This window comes from Myotis myotis, unplaced genomic scaffold (genome assembly GCF_014108235.1).
Source record: "Myotis myotis isolate mMyoMyo1 unplaced genomic scaffold, mMyoMyo1.p scaffold_m19_p_19, whole genome shotgun sequence".
In the NCBI taxonomy this organism is placed as follows: Eukaryota; Metazoa; Chordata; class Mammalia; order Chiroptera; family Vespertilionidae; genus Myotis; species Myotis myotis.
Window position 1 is genome coordinate 41,297,902 of NW_023416323.1, and position 15,600 is coordinate 41,313,501.

The window sequence follows — 15,600 nt, forward strand, 5'->3', positions numbered from 1 at the left end:
CAATGCCAAATGCTTCAGTGCCGGTACCAGGACTCAACCTTAGAAACACCAGTGCCGACCCACCCTCCTTCCTCACGCAATTTTTTATTTTTAAATATATGTCTTTATTGATTTCAGAGAGGAAGGAAGAGGGAGAGAGAGATAAAAACATCAATGATGAGAGAGAAGCATTGATCGGCTGCCTCTTGCATGCCCCCCACTGGTGATTGAGCCCGCAACCCAGGCATGTGCCCTTGGCCGGAATCGAACCCAGGACCACTCAGTCCGCAGGCTGACTCTCTATCCACTGAGCCAAACAGGCTAGGGCCTCACGCAACTCTTAATGCCCTGGGTCTGAGGTAAGCCTCCCCTAGCCCGCTGGAGTTTTTATAAAGTTCCTCCAGTGAGAGTTGAGAGCCCCTGATAGAAAACACTGTCTCAAGTTTAGGGTATTACGAGGCCTTTTTAATGTCATTTTTTTAACACACCCCCACCTACACACACACACACACACACACACAACACAACACACGATAGCAGTCAAAATACATATGCTCACAGGGATGCAATAATATGGTGGCCCACCAAGAGTCCAAGCCAATAGTTAGAAACCATATGGAAGAGGGCAGGTATGCATTCACAGTTACTGTTTCCGCCTTTTCCCCTGTGGTGGATAAAAATACATAGTACTAATCACCCAAAGGCCAAGACATTGCTCAGTTAAGCTGGGGTTTTTTTTTTGTTTGTTTCATTTTTCCCTGTGTAGGAGGTACTACTAATTAATTTAACCTGCATATTTTAAAAGACTCTCTACAAGAGTACAATTATTACGTAAAACATCTTCACCTTGTTATGAAATAGTTACTAGTCTTTACAATTATTCCTGTAGTTTTCGGTGGAAAACATGTTAGCATACTACAGATTCTTTCTACATCTGAACGGTTTCCTCTGACCCCTGCTCTTAGACCAGTAGATATGTTTGTAGTAGAAGTAAAATTGCCTATTTTATATTTTCACAGAAAAGACCCAAGTGCTTTCTTTTCATTTCCTGTGACTGATTTTATTGCTCCTGGCTACTCCATGATCATTAAACACCCAATGGATTTCAGTACCATGAAAGAAAAGATCAAGAACAACGACTACCAGTCCATAGAAGAACTGAAGGTAACGAGCTTTGTGTTGTGATGGGACAAATAACAGCTCTCATACAAAGTAACACATCTTTATTCATTCGGGAGGCAAGCTCTTGGATCCTGTAGATATACAATCTTGGTAGAAACCTTCATGGCTGGTATTTAGAATCGTTCTGATTGAGTTTTTATTTTGCAAAGAATTAAGTTTACTTTAAAATCCGAAAATCTTTGTGTATTTCTGTCTTTGAAAACATTTTTGAGCTTGGAGGTACAAAAGCAGATGAAATAAGCCATCTGCTATCTTTTATTATTTGGGGGTTTTTCATAAAATTTTGAATTTCATATATTCCACAGTATATTTTCTCAACTGTTAAAATGAGAGGATATTGATTTTCAATTTCCGATCAGTACAGGTGAAGTTGATATTTTAATGAAATTGAATTTGAGTCGTTTCTTTTCCTAGACATCTAAGGTGTGCATGTCTTCTCACATAAAGAATAAGTTGGCTGGTCCAGAAGTACTAGTTTAATGAAAGTCACTTGCTCTCTCAGATCACTTTGGCCATATTTGTTGAGCATGTTTCCTTCAACTCTAAAAGGAAGGAAATTAAAAACTTGCAAGTAAAGAACCTACAAGCCACTAAAATGATGTACATGCCTAATGTTATAGTTGAAGTCTTTTCCATCTTTACATAGTCTTGGTATATGTTGATTTGAGAGGTGATACTTTTTAATCTTCATCCGAAAAGGAACCACGTGTGTTTTAAATTAGCTTTGTACCAAACCACCACAGATTACACTGGTTTGGATATATATTTTGCCTTTATTTTTTCTGCATAAGCATCGTAGTGTGCATCTGACCTAATCAGCTATAAAAGGAAAATCCGGCAGTAAACTATATCTTTATTTTATTTTATTTTATTTTATTTTTTTATCCACATGTCAGTCAGCTGAGAGTTATGAATAACACCAGCATTGAATTCTCTCTTCCTCCCATTTTGAATGGATAGATAATAAATACCCCAGTCCTCTGGAAAACTGGAATTGCATTCTTGTGTCTTTAGAGAAATGGAAACTTTCCCCAACTTTTCATCTGGTGGAAATTAGGCTAGAACTGTTTATTTCAGCATATTTCCGACTTGATTATTGCTTAATGGAAAAAATCTTAACAGTTTGGGTTTTTTTCTCATAGTGAACAGTTTTCCTCTGAGCTTTGTCCTGTGATGACGGGAGAGCAGTGTGTCCCTAAGTGTTTTTGAGCAGATGCTTCAGGCTTATCATAATTAAAATGAACAAGTATTTTGAACTCTTTAGAGTTTTCTATATTACTACCTTTTTTTTTCCCCAGCAACCCAAAGTAATATTTATTAGCTTATCCAGCTCATTAGGCTGTTCAAGATTTTTTTAATTATGTGAAAAGTATGCAGAAGGGTCACTCAGGTCTCAGATGACCAAGTGCCATGACACAGAGGTCCAGGAAAGCCCAGCACATGACAGTGCTGAAGGCCCTTGGGACCCACAGGCTGCCTGTGCCCAGGAGGAGAATCCAGTGCCCTCGGGCCAGGGACCAGCCCAGTGTCATTTTGTGTGAATAATGGCCATGGAGTATCTCCCCTCACCGGCCTCTCCTTCCCCCAAGTAAACACTTAATAGTTCTTAGTGGAATGGAAGCTTTCCCAAATATCTGTCCAAGGGTGCTCACTTAGGGTCCCTTGGGTAGCCTTGGGGGGACCGGGAACCCGCTAAAATTACATGAGAAGGTCTGCTCCGGTGTGCGCATGCACACGCACAGGCTGTAGGAACAAGTGGGCCCATGGCTTTCATCACATTCTTGGAGGTGCAGGGTCCAGCAAAAGCCTGGCTGTTTAGAGACTGGGCCAGGGGCCGAGTCCACATGAACTTCGTCCACTTTGAATTTAATACCATTTTATTATGACCCTAGAATCAGTCTTCTCATAACTGGTAAGCAGTGCTCAGTACCTCTTTCTGTTCCATTTGACTGTTCTCAGCTGTCATCACTTTATTAAGTAGTGGCGTTCGAATGTTTTTTTGATTTGGAGGAGTTTGTTAGGGGGCATCAGATTCTTTTTTGTTGGATTTTTATCATTTTAGTTGAGTAAGGGCTTGACATAATCGCTCACATTTATGTGATGTAAAAATTACCCATGAATTGCTTCTCTGGCATATCTGTGTACTTTGAAATTTCAGTCAGAAATGTAATTTGGGGTCATTTGGCTCCTCCATTTACATGTTTCAGCTTTTTGAGGTTGTATAGTTTATTTCACATTGTCATGATTTTGCAACATTCTGCAAATTATGTTTAGCTTATAATAGCATCCACATAGGTAAAAGAATGTGTAAGCATTGGAACATTTTTGCTCAGTTTGGATTTAGTAGGAAATAATGTGATAATTTAGCCCTGGTCCCTGTTTTCAGTCAAGATCTGAAATAAAATTTAATAAATATATAGAAACTTAAGATTTTTTTAAACTAAGAATAACATTTCTAATTAGATTAACTACTCAGTTAAAATTATTCTATTAAATATGTGATAGAAGTATTTTCTTCAATTTCTTTTTTTCCTGTAAGATTAAAATTTTCATCTTGATATATAAAGTTTATATAGTTGTGAAATGTTTCAAAAATTTGGAAAAGAATGTAGGATATTTAAATTAGCAGTATTTGTGAGTTTTAAACTTTAATAAGTTGCTATTAATGTTCTTCAGTAAACATGAAAGAAGAGGGCGGGATGTTGTTTTCTTTTCATTTTTCGAAGGCCTGTCTGATTTGAAATCAAGAAAGAAGCGCACTTCGTTTTGTTTGAATGCGTTTTCCCCTTAACATTCTCTCTGCAGGATCACTTCAAGCTCATGTGCACTAACGCTATGATTTATAACAAACCAGAGACCATTTATTACAAAGCTGCCAAGAAGCTATTACACTCGGGAATGAAAATCCTTAGCCAGGTAAAGAAACTTCTTTGTCATAAATAAGAATTTTTATAAAGGTTGTATTCCTTTATTTTTTGTCATAGTAATACAGGTCCGGTTCAGTACTGGTTTTATTGTTTAGGCAGATCATATGTAAGTTGAAATATTCAATAAAACTTTTGAATAATATAGAGAAGAAAATGAAAGCAGGAAGATTCTCGTTTGGATTTGATACAAGTATTGGTGCTCACTTGTAATTACTTATACGAGGCTCTTGAATGGATACTCACCAGGTGGACTTGTACTTACAGTTTAAGAAACACCAGCCCGAGTTCCAGGGTGAGGCTGGGTAGGTGAGGGAGGAGCCGGGGGAGGAAGTGCTCCTCCCTTTGTCAGGGCGGGATCTGAAGTGGCAGCACAGGAACTCCTGGGACAAGAAAGACACACAAATGAGCACTAAGGGGCAGCTGTCTCAAAGCCGCCTGATGGGAGCTGTCCCTCCCGTTTGGGACGGGCCTTCGAGGTGGCAGAAATGTGGGCAGGGGCCCAGGCACATCCTCAGCTGTGTGACGGAGACCGCGTAACCACACGGCCTGCACAGCGGTGCTGCAGACAGTGGCAGGAAACTGTGGGTGTCGTCTGGGAGCGAGGGCTGATGACAGACCGTGAAGGGCGAATGGAGGCGATCGCTGTGGGAGAGAAGGGGAGCTCCCAGGATGAGCCACTTCTCGGAGGTTGTACTCACGGCTCCGAGTGGGATGGGAAATGGGCGCCTCGCCACAGCAGGAGTGGGGGCGGGTCTAGTGGGAGCTCTTGCCACTGACTCCTGGGCCCCAGGCAGGACCCGAAGCCCTGGGCGTCCGTGTCCTCATCTCCAGAGGGGGGTTTGACCTGTGTCCTCCGAGACCATCGCCCGCAGCGAATGCTGCCGCGAGAGGAGACCTGGCGTGGGGCGGAGACTGACCAAGAAGAGCAGGCGAAGAGAGGGTTTTTTTGCAAAGAAGAACTGTGTGGGTATAAGATAGCAAGGAGAAAAGCTGGAGCTCAGGCCCAGAGGAGTTAGGGACAGTAGGAGTGAGTCATGGCCGCACGTGTTCTCAGCTTTGATGGCGCGCCTGTGTCAGTTCCGCGTTACAGAGCCGCTGTGGTGTGCACATGGCTGAGTGTCTGCTGGGCTCTGAAAGGTTCTTGGACCCACTTCATAAGGGAAAGAAAAACATTTGGGTTGACAATTAATCCTTGCACTCCTAATATTTAGACATCAGTCCCATCCTCTCCTAAAGACTTAGGAAACTGTGATGTCAGCCAGTTACCCATCTTTGGCAAAATTTGCAGAGGGAAGAGAATGTAAAGTGTTTATCCCAGTCTTGGCAGAAAGACTCAGAGGACAGAACTGAGCCATGTCCCAGGTTTAAAAACCCACGATGCTTGTTGTTAACCCCATTTGAAGGAAAAGTGCTTCAGTTGCAGCCTTTACTGCAAACGAGGCACATGGATTTCTAGGAGAAAGTAACTCACAGGGCTAGCATATCCAAGGCAAGTGTCTTCGTGTTGACTCACCACTGTTACCACCATTTAGTGTCGGTGATGATGTAGTTAATAGAACATGCGAAAGAGTCCAGTATCCCCTGGAGTTTACTGGGGTGAGTTGGTTGGAGCACAGAAAATGAAGTTTCTCCTCCCTTTCCCTTTTCTGTTACCTTCCTTTTTCTCAGACCTCTTCCTGTTGAGGAGCCCTGCCCATCCTGTGTGATAGCTTCCTGTTGGCTTCTCTCCACCCCAGACGGGAGGGACCCTCACAACAGTGATTTTACATGATTAAATTTAGACCTGAGCAAACTCCTCACGTGGCAGTGTTCCCAGGAGGGCCCAGCACACCCTCCCATGCATGGTGTCTTAAAAGATAATTGCTTAAATGTTCGGTGGAAAAAGATTGCAGAGCAGCCTTTCATTATTTTTTCAGTTACAAATACGATTAGAAGACGTTATTTTTATAAAGAATGGGCATACATAGAATAACTCTTGATCACCTAAATAAATATGAGGTGCTGCATACAGTACAAACAGTACTATGCAGCACAATAGAATCGGACTAATCAGGGCCTGTCCTGGCTCTGTGGACTGCCCCTCTAAATCAGGAGTCCTCAAACTACGGCCCGCGGGCCACATGCAAATACAAATATTGTATTTGTTCCCATTTTGGTTTTTTTGCTTCAAAATAAGATATGTGCAGTGTGCATAGGAATTTGTTCACAGTTTTTTTTTAAACTATAGTCCAGCCCTCCAACGGTCTGAGGGACAGTGAACTGGCCCCCTGTTTAAAAAGTTTGAGGACCCCTGCTCTAGATAATACATTAACGAGGCTTTTATTTTCTCTATTCACGTCTGTCTGCAGTACAATATATTAGATGAGTAGTTTTAAGATTACTTTAAAATGAAGTTGAGAAATGCAACAGGTCTGCTTTCCTGAGGCTTTTCCAGGCGGCACCTCTGGTACTGGCATGGGCAGCAGGAGGCCCGGTCTCGTCACTGGTTCTCTGACCTTAGATGAGTCACTTCGTGTTTCTGGACTTCATTGTTCTTATTTGAATGACCTCGGTCCTTTCTAGTTCCTGTTCTGTAAAGCCTTCCCTGCCGTTGCTCTGCGTCCCCCAGGAGACGGCCCTCCATATTTCATCCAGTGACAGGCTCAGCGTTCAGAGGCAGAGGCATCACTAGGAACAGAGCTTCCAGAAACCTCAGGCCCCGAACCACAGCACAGACTTCACAGCTTGTCCGTGCAGTGGGAAAGTAAGCACGTTTAACGCAGGAGAAGCAGGATGTCTCAGGTGGGAGGAACGTCACGCGTGCCGTGAAGGCAGCTGTGCTGGCCCCTCTTGTTCTCAGCAGGCTGTTTGCCAGGCCGCTGGGGACCGCCCTGACGCCACAGCACTCGGCGACGGCCTGTGCTCACGGCTGTCGGTCTTAAATACCTGAGCATTCTTAAACTGCAAGCCATAAGCCATTCTGCCCAATATAACATTTTAACATGCTGTTAAAACAAATTCCGCTTTTTAAATTCGATACTGCAAAGAAGTCTTTACTCTTCTGTCCTTTCTGTGAACTATTTGATGATGCAGTAAAGTTACAGAGCATTCTCTTAGGTTGGAAGTGAAGTCGTCTGAATGGAAGGATAGACTGTTGTCCTGGGCCCTGAGTCTAATACTCGGTGCGGTTACGTTGACTTGTTCTCCCCAGGTTACTCGCGAGAGAAGTGCAAGCTCTTGTGAGGAACAGCGCGTGGCTTTAACAGTGAGTGACAGGCGCGCACTGAGGATGCCCTTGCATGTCTTTAGGAGCGGATCCAGAGCCTGAAGCAGAGCATAGACTTCATGGCCGACTTGCAGAGGAGTCGGAAGCAGAAGGACGGGGCCGACCCCGCGCAGGGCGGGGAGGACAGCGGCCACTGGCCGGCGGAGAGGGAGGACACGGGCGAGGCCGAAGCACAAGCCTTCAAGAGTCCCCACAAGGAAAACAAGAAGTAAGGAGCCTTAGCGGGTCACAGTAAGCGGGTGAGGGGGTGCTGCTGCGGCGCCTGCCGGCGGGAGCCAGGGCCAGGCTGGTGTGGGCATGCACGTCCATCTCGGGTGTGATACCTTCGTCCCCACCAGGCACCGTGTGGACTTGCCCGCACAGTTCGGAAAACAGCTCTGAGTGCGTCTTCTTACGAGACTGGTTTTAAAGCCCACAAGTTCCCCTCAGGGGCTGGCTGTCAGTGTGTTTATTTAAGTAGGACTGTTTGTGGAGGGAAATGTCTTTGTGACTGTTCCAGAAAGGAGCTGAGACCGTGGGTAAGCCTCAGCACAGCTTAGCTGAAGCTGCTTCCTGAAGGGGGGCTGTTGTGTGGACCTGGGAGCAGTGACTCCCCAGGGCCCCGCCCAGCCCCTCACTGCACCCCAGAAGAGGGTTTTCATTAGTAATTGGGGATTTCTGCTGTCACAATGCAAAGAAAGTAAACTTATGACAAGTTTTAGTTCTGTTTCTATGATTTATAATTTTAAATGTTCATTATAAAAAATCAATCTTTAAAAAAAAAATTTTCTCTCCCTTCAAAATATATTCTTGGTGGATTTCATTTTTTGTGCATGTGCTGAGAAAAACGTTTAAGGCAAATAACACTGGGCCCAAACGAGGGAGCTAGCCCGGGTCTGGGGTTGCCTTTCCTGCACACACAGGCCTCCCCGTCATTAATTAGGGGACAGCACGTCTCCACCTCAGCTGTCTTCATGTTTGAAATTCCCTTTAATGCTTTCACCTTACCTTCTTTTTACTTACATTCATGTGTTCTCAGGAAAGACAAAGATGCGCTGGATGATAAAGTGAAGAGCCACAATTTAGAGAGAGAGCAGGAGCAGATCGACCGCATCGTGCGAGAGTCCGGGGGCAAGCTGACCCGGCGGCTGGTGAACAGTCAGGTGACGGGCTGGCCCCTCCTTGGAGTCGCTGACCTGGTGGTCTGAGCGTGCGTTTAAGTCCCGTGCGCTTTCAGTCCACATCTGCCTCAGCCCCAGCACCACTCAGATCAGAGGAGTCCGTGGGTGTTTGTCAGTTACATGATTAACCTTGCCCTCTTTGACTGGGTTTTTAACGCCTTCTAACATCAGGAAATGAGCCACTACTTTTATGTTTATGAAAACGTTTATACTGTGGTCTTTTGGAATCGTATTGTTTGGCGCATTGGTTTTAAACCAGATGGATTCATATATGACTTTGGGAGGTCACCCCCCTCCTGGTCTTCAGTTCCTCTTATTTAATACGTGTCCCGCGCTCTACTACCAGTCAACGTAAAACGTATAAGTAAAACGTATAAATACGTTTCCCGCATACAATGTGTTAAGCAGCAGAGGCAGAACCGGGTGGCCTTAAGGACCCTTTCACATAGCCTTTCAGTCTGTGTTTCCCTAACCATCCTTAGTCCAGCCCTCAGCGCCTGTGCATAGGAGACAGGTGTGCACGTCGGGGTCTGCGTGCTCTGTGATAGCTACCAGTACTGTGTGATACAGCAAGGCTTTCTGGTGTGGTACGTGTATGATACACACAGAACCGCTTATGCCGTGTGAACACTTTGGGTCGTTACAGTGTGAATTTGAAAGAAGAAAGCCAGACGGAACGACGACGCTGGGACTGCTGCACCCTGTGGACCCCATTGTAGGAGGTGGGTTCACAGAATAGACCCCAGAGCTTGCTGTGGGCAGAGAGCAGAACCTGGTGCCGTTATACAGCACCAGGCCTGAATGTTGACCCATCTAGCGTATCACTGTCTACAAAGAACTGGCTAGACATCGTGTTTTTCCTGTTAACAGCTGGCCCCTTTCCTTCATCCTAAAATATTACACAGATCAAGTTTTCTTTAAACCACTAAGCCCTAGGATATCAGACCCACCTTTAACACAGGCAGAATGTAAGGCAGACCCTCCTAGCCCTGCTTGGTAGAGTGGTCGGTGGCTCAGTGACTTCTCCAGGCATCTCAGAACCCTCCGATTCTGACATCATAACTCTGCTGATGCAGTGAACGGAGGGAGTGTGGCCGTGCTGGCACCGCCCGCGTGACGGACTAGTGCGGCCGTTGGCGGCTTTCCCTGGGCCGGTGGGAAGTTATAAAGGTCGAGAACCCATTTTATAACTTCAGTCCTGTTTTATTTTCTCAGATGATATTTTACTGGAAATCGTATAGGGAGTATTTTGAAATTTGATATAAAAACATTTTGTCATTCATCTGAGGGGAAGTACGTGCTGTAATACGCAATTGTGAGGATGTTAGTTTATTTCATAAATACCCGTTTTCATACTGCCACTGTGAGAGGTCATTGGGGGTCCCAAAATGAATACAACGGAATTCCTGTACTTCGGGAGATGTCGCTGCTGCTCACTGTCCAGCATGGGCGGCACTGTCGGAGCTGGGGTGGCCGGTGGGTAGTGGGACAGAAGGGGACCAGGCTCTCCCCTCTGCTCTGTGGGCGCGGAGGCGGCGCCAACACTTACCGCGGAGGTGGCAGCTCGTCCCCGCGCTGTGCCGGCTCAGAGCAGGGCGGCCTCCCTAGGGTCTCGGGTCAGAGCGGGCTTCCTTCGCCGGGTGATGTTCAGGTGGGTCCCAAGGAGGTGAGGCGGGGAAGCACGGGAGACCCCTTCAGGCAGGGAGCAGGGAGGCACTTGCAGTCAGGGTGCGCCTGTCTCCATGGCGTGCTTTCTGCTGCGGAGGCTTCCGGGAGCCCTTCCCTCAGAGGGAGGACCTGGTGCTGCGTTTTCGAAGCAAAACTCATCTCCTTTCAGGTGAACGTTTTGTGGTGGGAATTTATATGGTCTTGGTCCAGAGGCTCTTCTGAGGGTAGCTGTGGTGAAGCTGCCCCAGGAGGTGCCATTAGCGATGGAGGCGACACCGTGAGATCTGCCCCTCCCCTTCCCTGTAGCCAGGGGTCTGGTCTCCTCGCAGGTCCCCCCGGTTTCCAGCCCCTGTCGACATCTGCCAACTGGCCAGAGCTGGCCCCTCATGCTCACAGTGCCCCCGGGCCCACTCCCTGGTTAGACAGAAGATGCCCCTTGGCTTCCCCCTTTCATCTCCCTGTGGGGGTGCCGCACCCAGGGGGGCACCAACGCAGGGCTGCCTCCTGAGGAGGAGAGAAGATGTGCTGTAGACAGACGGGCTGCGCAGGACCTGCCACTGCAGGGCCGTCTCGGTACAAAATCCAGGATTCGAGTCCAGGCGAGAGCGCCGGCCCATGGGCGCGGCCTTCCCCAGCACCACCCTGCTCAGCCCTCTGCTCAGTCAGGTCCTGGGGTCCTGGCCTGGCTCCGGCATAACAGCCGCATCTGTCTTCCTTCTGGGTTGCTTGCTTCCATCATAATCTTAAGGCCCAACTTCTCCATCTTTCTTTCCAGCATCACGCAACACAACTGTAAGAATTCCAGGAAGCTGTCGGGTGTGCTAGGAGGACCGGGTGTGGGTCCTGGCCACCTGCCTGCCTTTCTAAGCTCAGGTTTTATGTTAAAATGGGAGGTAGTGAGGGCTCCCCATCTCTCCCAGTCACGCAGGTGCACAGAGTGCCACTCACTCGCCGCCGCCACAGCCCCGCCTTACTGTGCCCGTCTTCTGTTTCAGAGCCCGGCTACTGCCCGGTGAGGCTGGGCATGACCACTGGGCGGCTTCAGTCTGGAGTGAATACTCTGCAGGGGTTCAAGGAGGATAAAAGGAACAAAGTAGCTCCGGGTAAGGCGCCTGCTCGGGACAGTCACCATTATTGCCTTGTTCATACATTCTTTGCTGGTATTTTTGCAACTTTAATTCGTTACTAACTTCAGAAGAGACTGAAAAATGGTGTATTAGTCTTCAAAGTGAGTTTTATTTATTTCCTCTCCCCTTTGTGGGAAAACACTCACTTGTGTTGCTACTTCATAAGCATCTGTTTGGGGGAAATGTCTGCCTTAGGTTTGTGTGCCAGTCGATGAAGTAGTGAAGTTAGAAGGGAGTGGTGCTACTAAAGCAAGCACACGGCCCGCCATCCACGTCCCAGAGGAGCTGACGTCTCTCCTCTTCACCCACAGTGCTCTACCTGAACTACGGGCCTTACAGCTCGTACGCCCCGCACTATGACTCCACGTTTGCCAACATCAGCAAGGACGATTCTGACCTCATCTACTCGGCCTACGGGGAAGACGACTGTGACATTCCCAGCGATTTCAGGCGAGTCTCCGGCTCGGGGTTCTGAAGGCCGCGTTTTCCTAAAGCTGATCTGAGGCGTGGATCTGAAGGGTGGGGTCCGGCTTGAGGTGTGACTGAGAGGCTCACACGTGTGGAAGTCATGAGGGAGGCATTCGCCCCAGGGAGCTAGGGGAGGGGCACGGAGCACGCCGCTGAGCGAGGGCTTCCATCACTGAGCTGGGTTTGCATTTCATTTCACTGTGTTAGCGAGCGTTTCATTCTGTCGCGATGATGAATGGTCGCCGGTGAGTATGTAAACAGCGTTGACGAGGTGGTGAGTCTGGCACGTGGTGTGTCAGTGAGCCACCTGTGGGAACGGCTGGCTGTGACAGGAAGACTGAGCCCGTGGAGATGATTCTGTGGCAGTGACTGTCCCGGCATGCTCTCTTTCAGCATCCACGAGTTTTTGGCCACGTGCCAAGATTACCCATACGTCATGGCAGATAGTTTACTGGATGTTCTGACTAAAGGAGGGCATTCGAGAAGCCTGCAGGAGTCGGAGACGGTAAGAATACACCCAGAGAACGGTGGTTTCTCATTGGTCCGGCATTAGTCATCGGTGTTATGAAACCATGGGCTTAACCAGGGTGACAGCTGTGCTCCACTCCCGAGAAAACGGCCCGGCCCGGGTGGGGACCACGGGCGGAGGACAATGAAGGGAAACGGTGATGTGGGCACCGAGATCCGAGGCAGAGGGTGGCATCTGGTCCTGCGCCTGCAGGATGAGGAGGGTTCACAGCAGAGCGGTTGCCGGTGCCGACACCTGACAAGGGAAGCCCTGCTCTCTGCTGGGAACCGCTGACTGAAATGGGAGGGAATGCCCTTCGCTGCCTCCTCAGGGATAGAACTGGTGGAGCCTCCAGCAACGAAGGAAGCCACGTCCTAGTCGCCCTCTTACTAACACTGTAAACTCTCCAGGTCGGCTGGACAGAGTTCATGAGCTGGGACAACCTAGGGCTTGGCTCCGAGATGAGGACCAGCAAGCGTTCCTTCTGGGGCCGAGGGAGCTGGTCTCCCGATGCCCTTTCTGTCTGTCGGCAAATAGCCTTGAGCTAAAATCGAATGGCCAATGTGGCAGTTTCTGATTTACAGTTTCTCTGCTCTTTGATCCAACTGTTAGTATTCTCAGAATTCTAGAAAATAAGGAAAGGCTATATATAAGGACACATTGTTCATAATCTTTTAAAATTGGTAATTAAATAAATCACAACCTTTCAGGAAGATGACATCGTTACTGGTTTGAGTCCTGAGGCGTTTGTCTGTCTCTGTGGTTCTGAGAACTAGGGCTGTGCAGCTGACAGTCTCCAGCATGTATTCACAGCAGCTTCTGCTATCTGAGAGTCGCCTGTTACATAGGGCAGCCCTGGCGCTCCTCCTAGATTCTCACCAGACTGACCTGCTGGTGAAACAGACTCCACTTAGACGCTGATGCTGTTCACCACATACCGTGGGCACGTGCACAGCTTTTGGATCGGGCCCAGAATTACCCATCGCAAAGTCACTAGCAGGGGGTGCTCTTGACTCACAAATTCTCTCAAAATGCCAGTAACTATATCTCATTCATTTTATTCCCCAAATCCACCTCCTTCCGTTTCCCTGTTGTGGGATACTTGCCTTTGCCTGCACCTTGGAATAGACAGTTGTTTATTTCTATCCTACAGTCATCACCTGAAGATGAAGGCCAGAGCAGGACCCTCGATGCAGCCAAGGAAACAGAGGTGATTCTATTCTTTATGAAAAATGTTTAAATGGAGACTAAGCTGAAAGACCTAAGTGATGAAGCTTTGTTTGTAAAGAAGTGTGTAAGTAAGCCCTTTCACTGCGGGACACACACCTGCAGGTGGGAGATCGAGTAGAGGCAGGTGCAGGTGCGGGTGGTGTGCACACGCGTCCTTCCCGGGGCGGGGCCCAGCGAGGCCGTGTGTAAGAAGGAAGTCCGGAATGGGAAGCAGTAAGGAGACTGATGGGCGTGAGGGCCACACCCGCAGCCCGTGTGCTGGTGGAGAAAGCAGGTGCTCAGGGGTTGAGCTTGGAGTGCGACACCACCATCTAACTGGAACCGTCACCTCGGGTCACGTGTATCTGGTGACCTGTTCCTAATAGCAGCACCGAGGTTATAGAAACTGAGGCTTGTGAGTCCAGGAATAAACTCCACTCTTTGTGGGGTGTATTTCTCCCTGCCGTGCTGGCCCCTGGCCGTGGGCCTGGGGGAGACCAGGAAGCACCTACGTACAAGAGCTCCTGCAGTAGCGTAGGCGGCCGGACCCGGGCTGGCGTGGCTCCCGGTCTTCACCACCTCGTGGTCCCAGGCAGTTGTCACTGTTATGCTTTGAGCGCTGGCATGTGAAACAAATGCAGCCTGCACACACACTCCGTTACCCTACCGGGCAGCGTGGTGTGTGGACACTCTGTGCCGGGCTTTGGGAACGACATCAGGTTATAGCTGCAGTGTGAGCAGGTGGAATAACGGGCTGCAGATGGGCCATCTTCCTGGTTTCTCATTCCAGCACGGCGGGGCCTAGAAGCCCGTGTGATTCCTCTTTCTTCCCAGCAGGCCTCAGAAGTGGAGCCAGCGGGGCGGGTGGGCTCCGGCAGCCAGGACAGGCTTGCGGCCCTGGAAGTGGTGGCGAACTTGGGCGCTCCCGTCGAAGTTTTTGACTCTGAAGGTGAGTGTCTGGGGTTGGGGAGGTTGATGGGAGCGCTGCCTGGCACGGCAGTCAAGACTGGCGGTCCCCAGGGTACCACTAACGACCACCACAGGGCAGGCCTCAGGGCAGCACTTCGTGGGGGGGTCTCGTTTGAGATTAATCAGTACCCCCAGAGCCTCGGAGCACACGGCTCCGATTCCCGCTCAAGGTGGAACCCGGGGCGGCCTCTGCAGTGTGTGCTGTCCCCACAGAGGCCGAGGTGTTCCAGAGGAAGCTGGACGAGACCACCCGGCTGCTCCGGGAGCTGCAGGAAGCCCAGAACGAGCGCCTGAGCACCAGGCCCCCGCCCAACACCATCTGCCTCCTGGGCCCCTCGTACAGAGAGCTGCACCTCGGTAGGTCCCCTGGCGGGTGGGAGCTCCAGGGGTATGTTTTTGCGTTTATACACTTGTTCTTTAAAGAAACCACATTTCAGGACCTAGAACAGTTCTTGTTTTGTTTTGTTTTTTTCTAGCTGAACAGGTGACCAATAACCTTAAAGAACTTGCACAGCAAGTAACTCCTGGCGACGTCGTCAGCACGTACGGGGTTCGGAAAGCGATGGGCATCTCCGTGCACCGCCCTGGTGCGGGGAGCAGCCTGGTGGATCTAACAGGAGGTGCGTGCCCACGTCAGGAGGGCGGGGCCTTTGACAGGTGCTCCCCCTGGGAGTTGCTAGTGTGTAAAGTACTTTGTTCTCTCCATTTTACAAGTTGAAGGCTTGACACATTTGCAGAAAGAGCTGCAGTGATGGCCTAATAACGCCCCGTGTCTACCCGGTGCCGTGGGAAGGCCTGCCAGCACCTCTGGACGCTGCCTTTCCGTCACGTTCCTTTTTGCATCAAAAAAGGAAAATATGCTAAATTAAGTGGCATTTTTTTCTTTCAGATTTTGAAGAAGCTAAAAAGACGGATGTTGCTGAGTGTGGCCCCGATGGGAGTCAAAGCTGACCGGTATTTGATTATATATTATGTACATATTTTTTGATTCTTAATTTGGAAACGCTTTTCAGAAGATATTAAATATTTGTAAATTGTGTTTTTAATTAAACTTTGGAACAATTAGTGTAATGTTCCAGAGACTGGCCTTCTGTTGGGTAAGAGCTGACTCCTGGGACTATGAACTGGACGGTGCATG

General features: G+C 48.7%; 1 protein-coding gene across 2 annotated transcripts in view; it reads left to right on the forward strand.

The window, feature by feature from the left end:
* The window catches only part of BRD7 (bromodomain containing 7), a 20,380-nt gene extending 4,852 nt beyond the window's left edge, over nt 1–15,528 (forward strand). The window contains exons 5-17 of one of the 2 annotated variants that reach the window (XM_036345133.1): nt 999–1,143; nt 3,967–4,077; nt 7,377–7,561; nt 8,372–8,495; nt 9,160–9,235; nt 11,177–11,284; nt 11,620–11,758; nt 12,170–12,281; nt 13,438–13,494; nt 14,328–14,442; nt 14,676–14,819; nt 14,939–15,082; nt 15,352–15,528. In XM_036345133.1, the coding sequence (XP_036201026.1) occupies nt 999–1,143; nt 3,967–4,077; nt 7,377–7,561; nt 8,372–8,495; nt 9,160–9,235; nt 11,177–11,284; nt 11,620–11,758; nt 12,170–12,281; nt 13,438–13,494; nt 14,328–14,442; nt 14,676–14,819; nt 14,939–15,082; nt 15,352–15,413 (1,522 nt within the window). In that variant the 3' untranslated portion in view covers nt 15,414–15,528. The remainder of the gene's footprint in view (nt 1–998; nt 1,144–3,966; nt 4,078–7,376; nt 7,562–8,371; nt 8,496–9,159; nt 9,236–11,176; nt 11,285–11,619; nt 11,759–12,169; nt 12,282–13,437; nt 13,495–14,327; nt 14,443–14,675; nt 14,820–14,938; nt 15,083–15,351) is intronic. The other variant, XM_036345134.1, reaches the window with a different exon arrangement.
* The last annotated feature ends 72 nt before the right edge of the window (nt 15,529–15,600 follow it).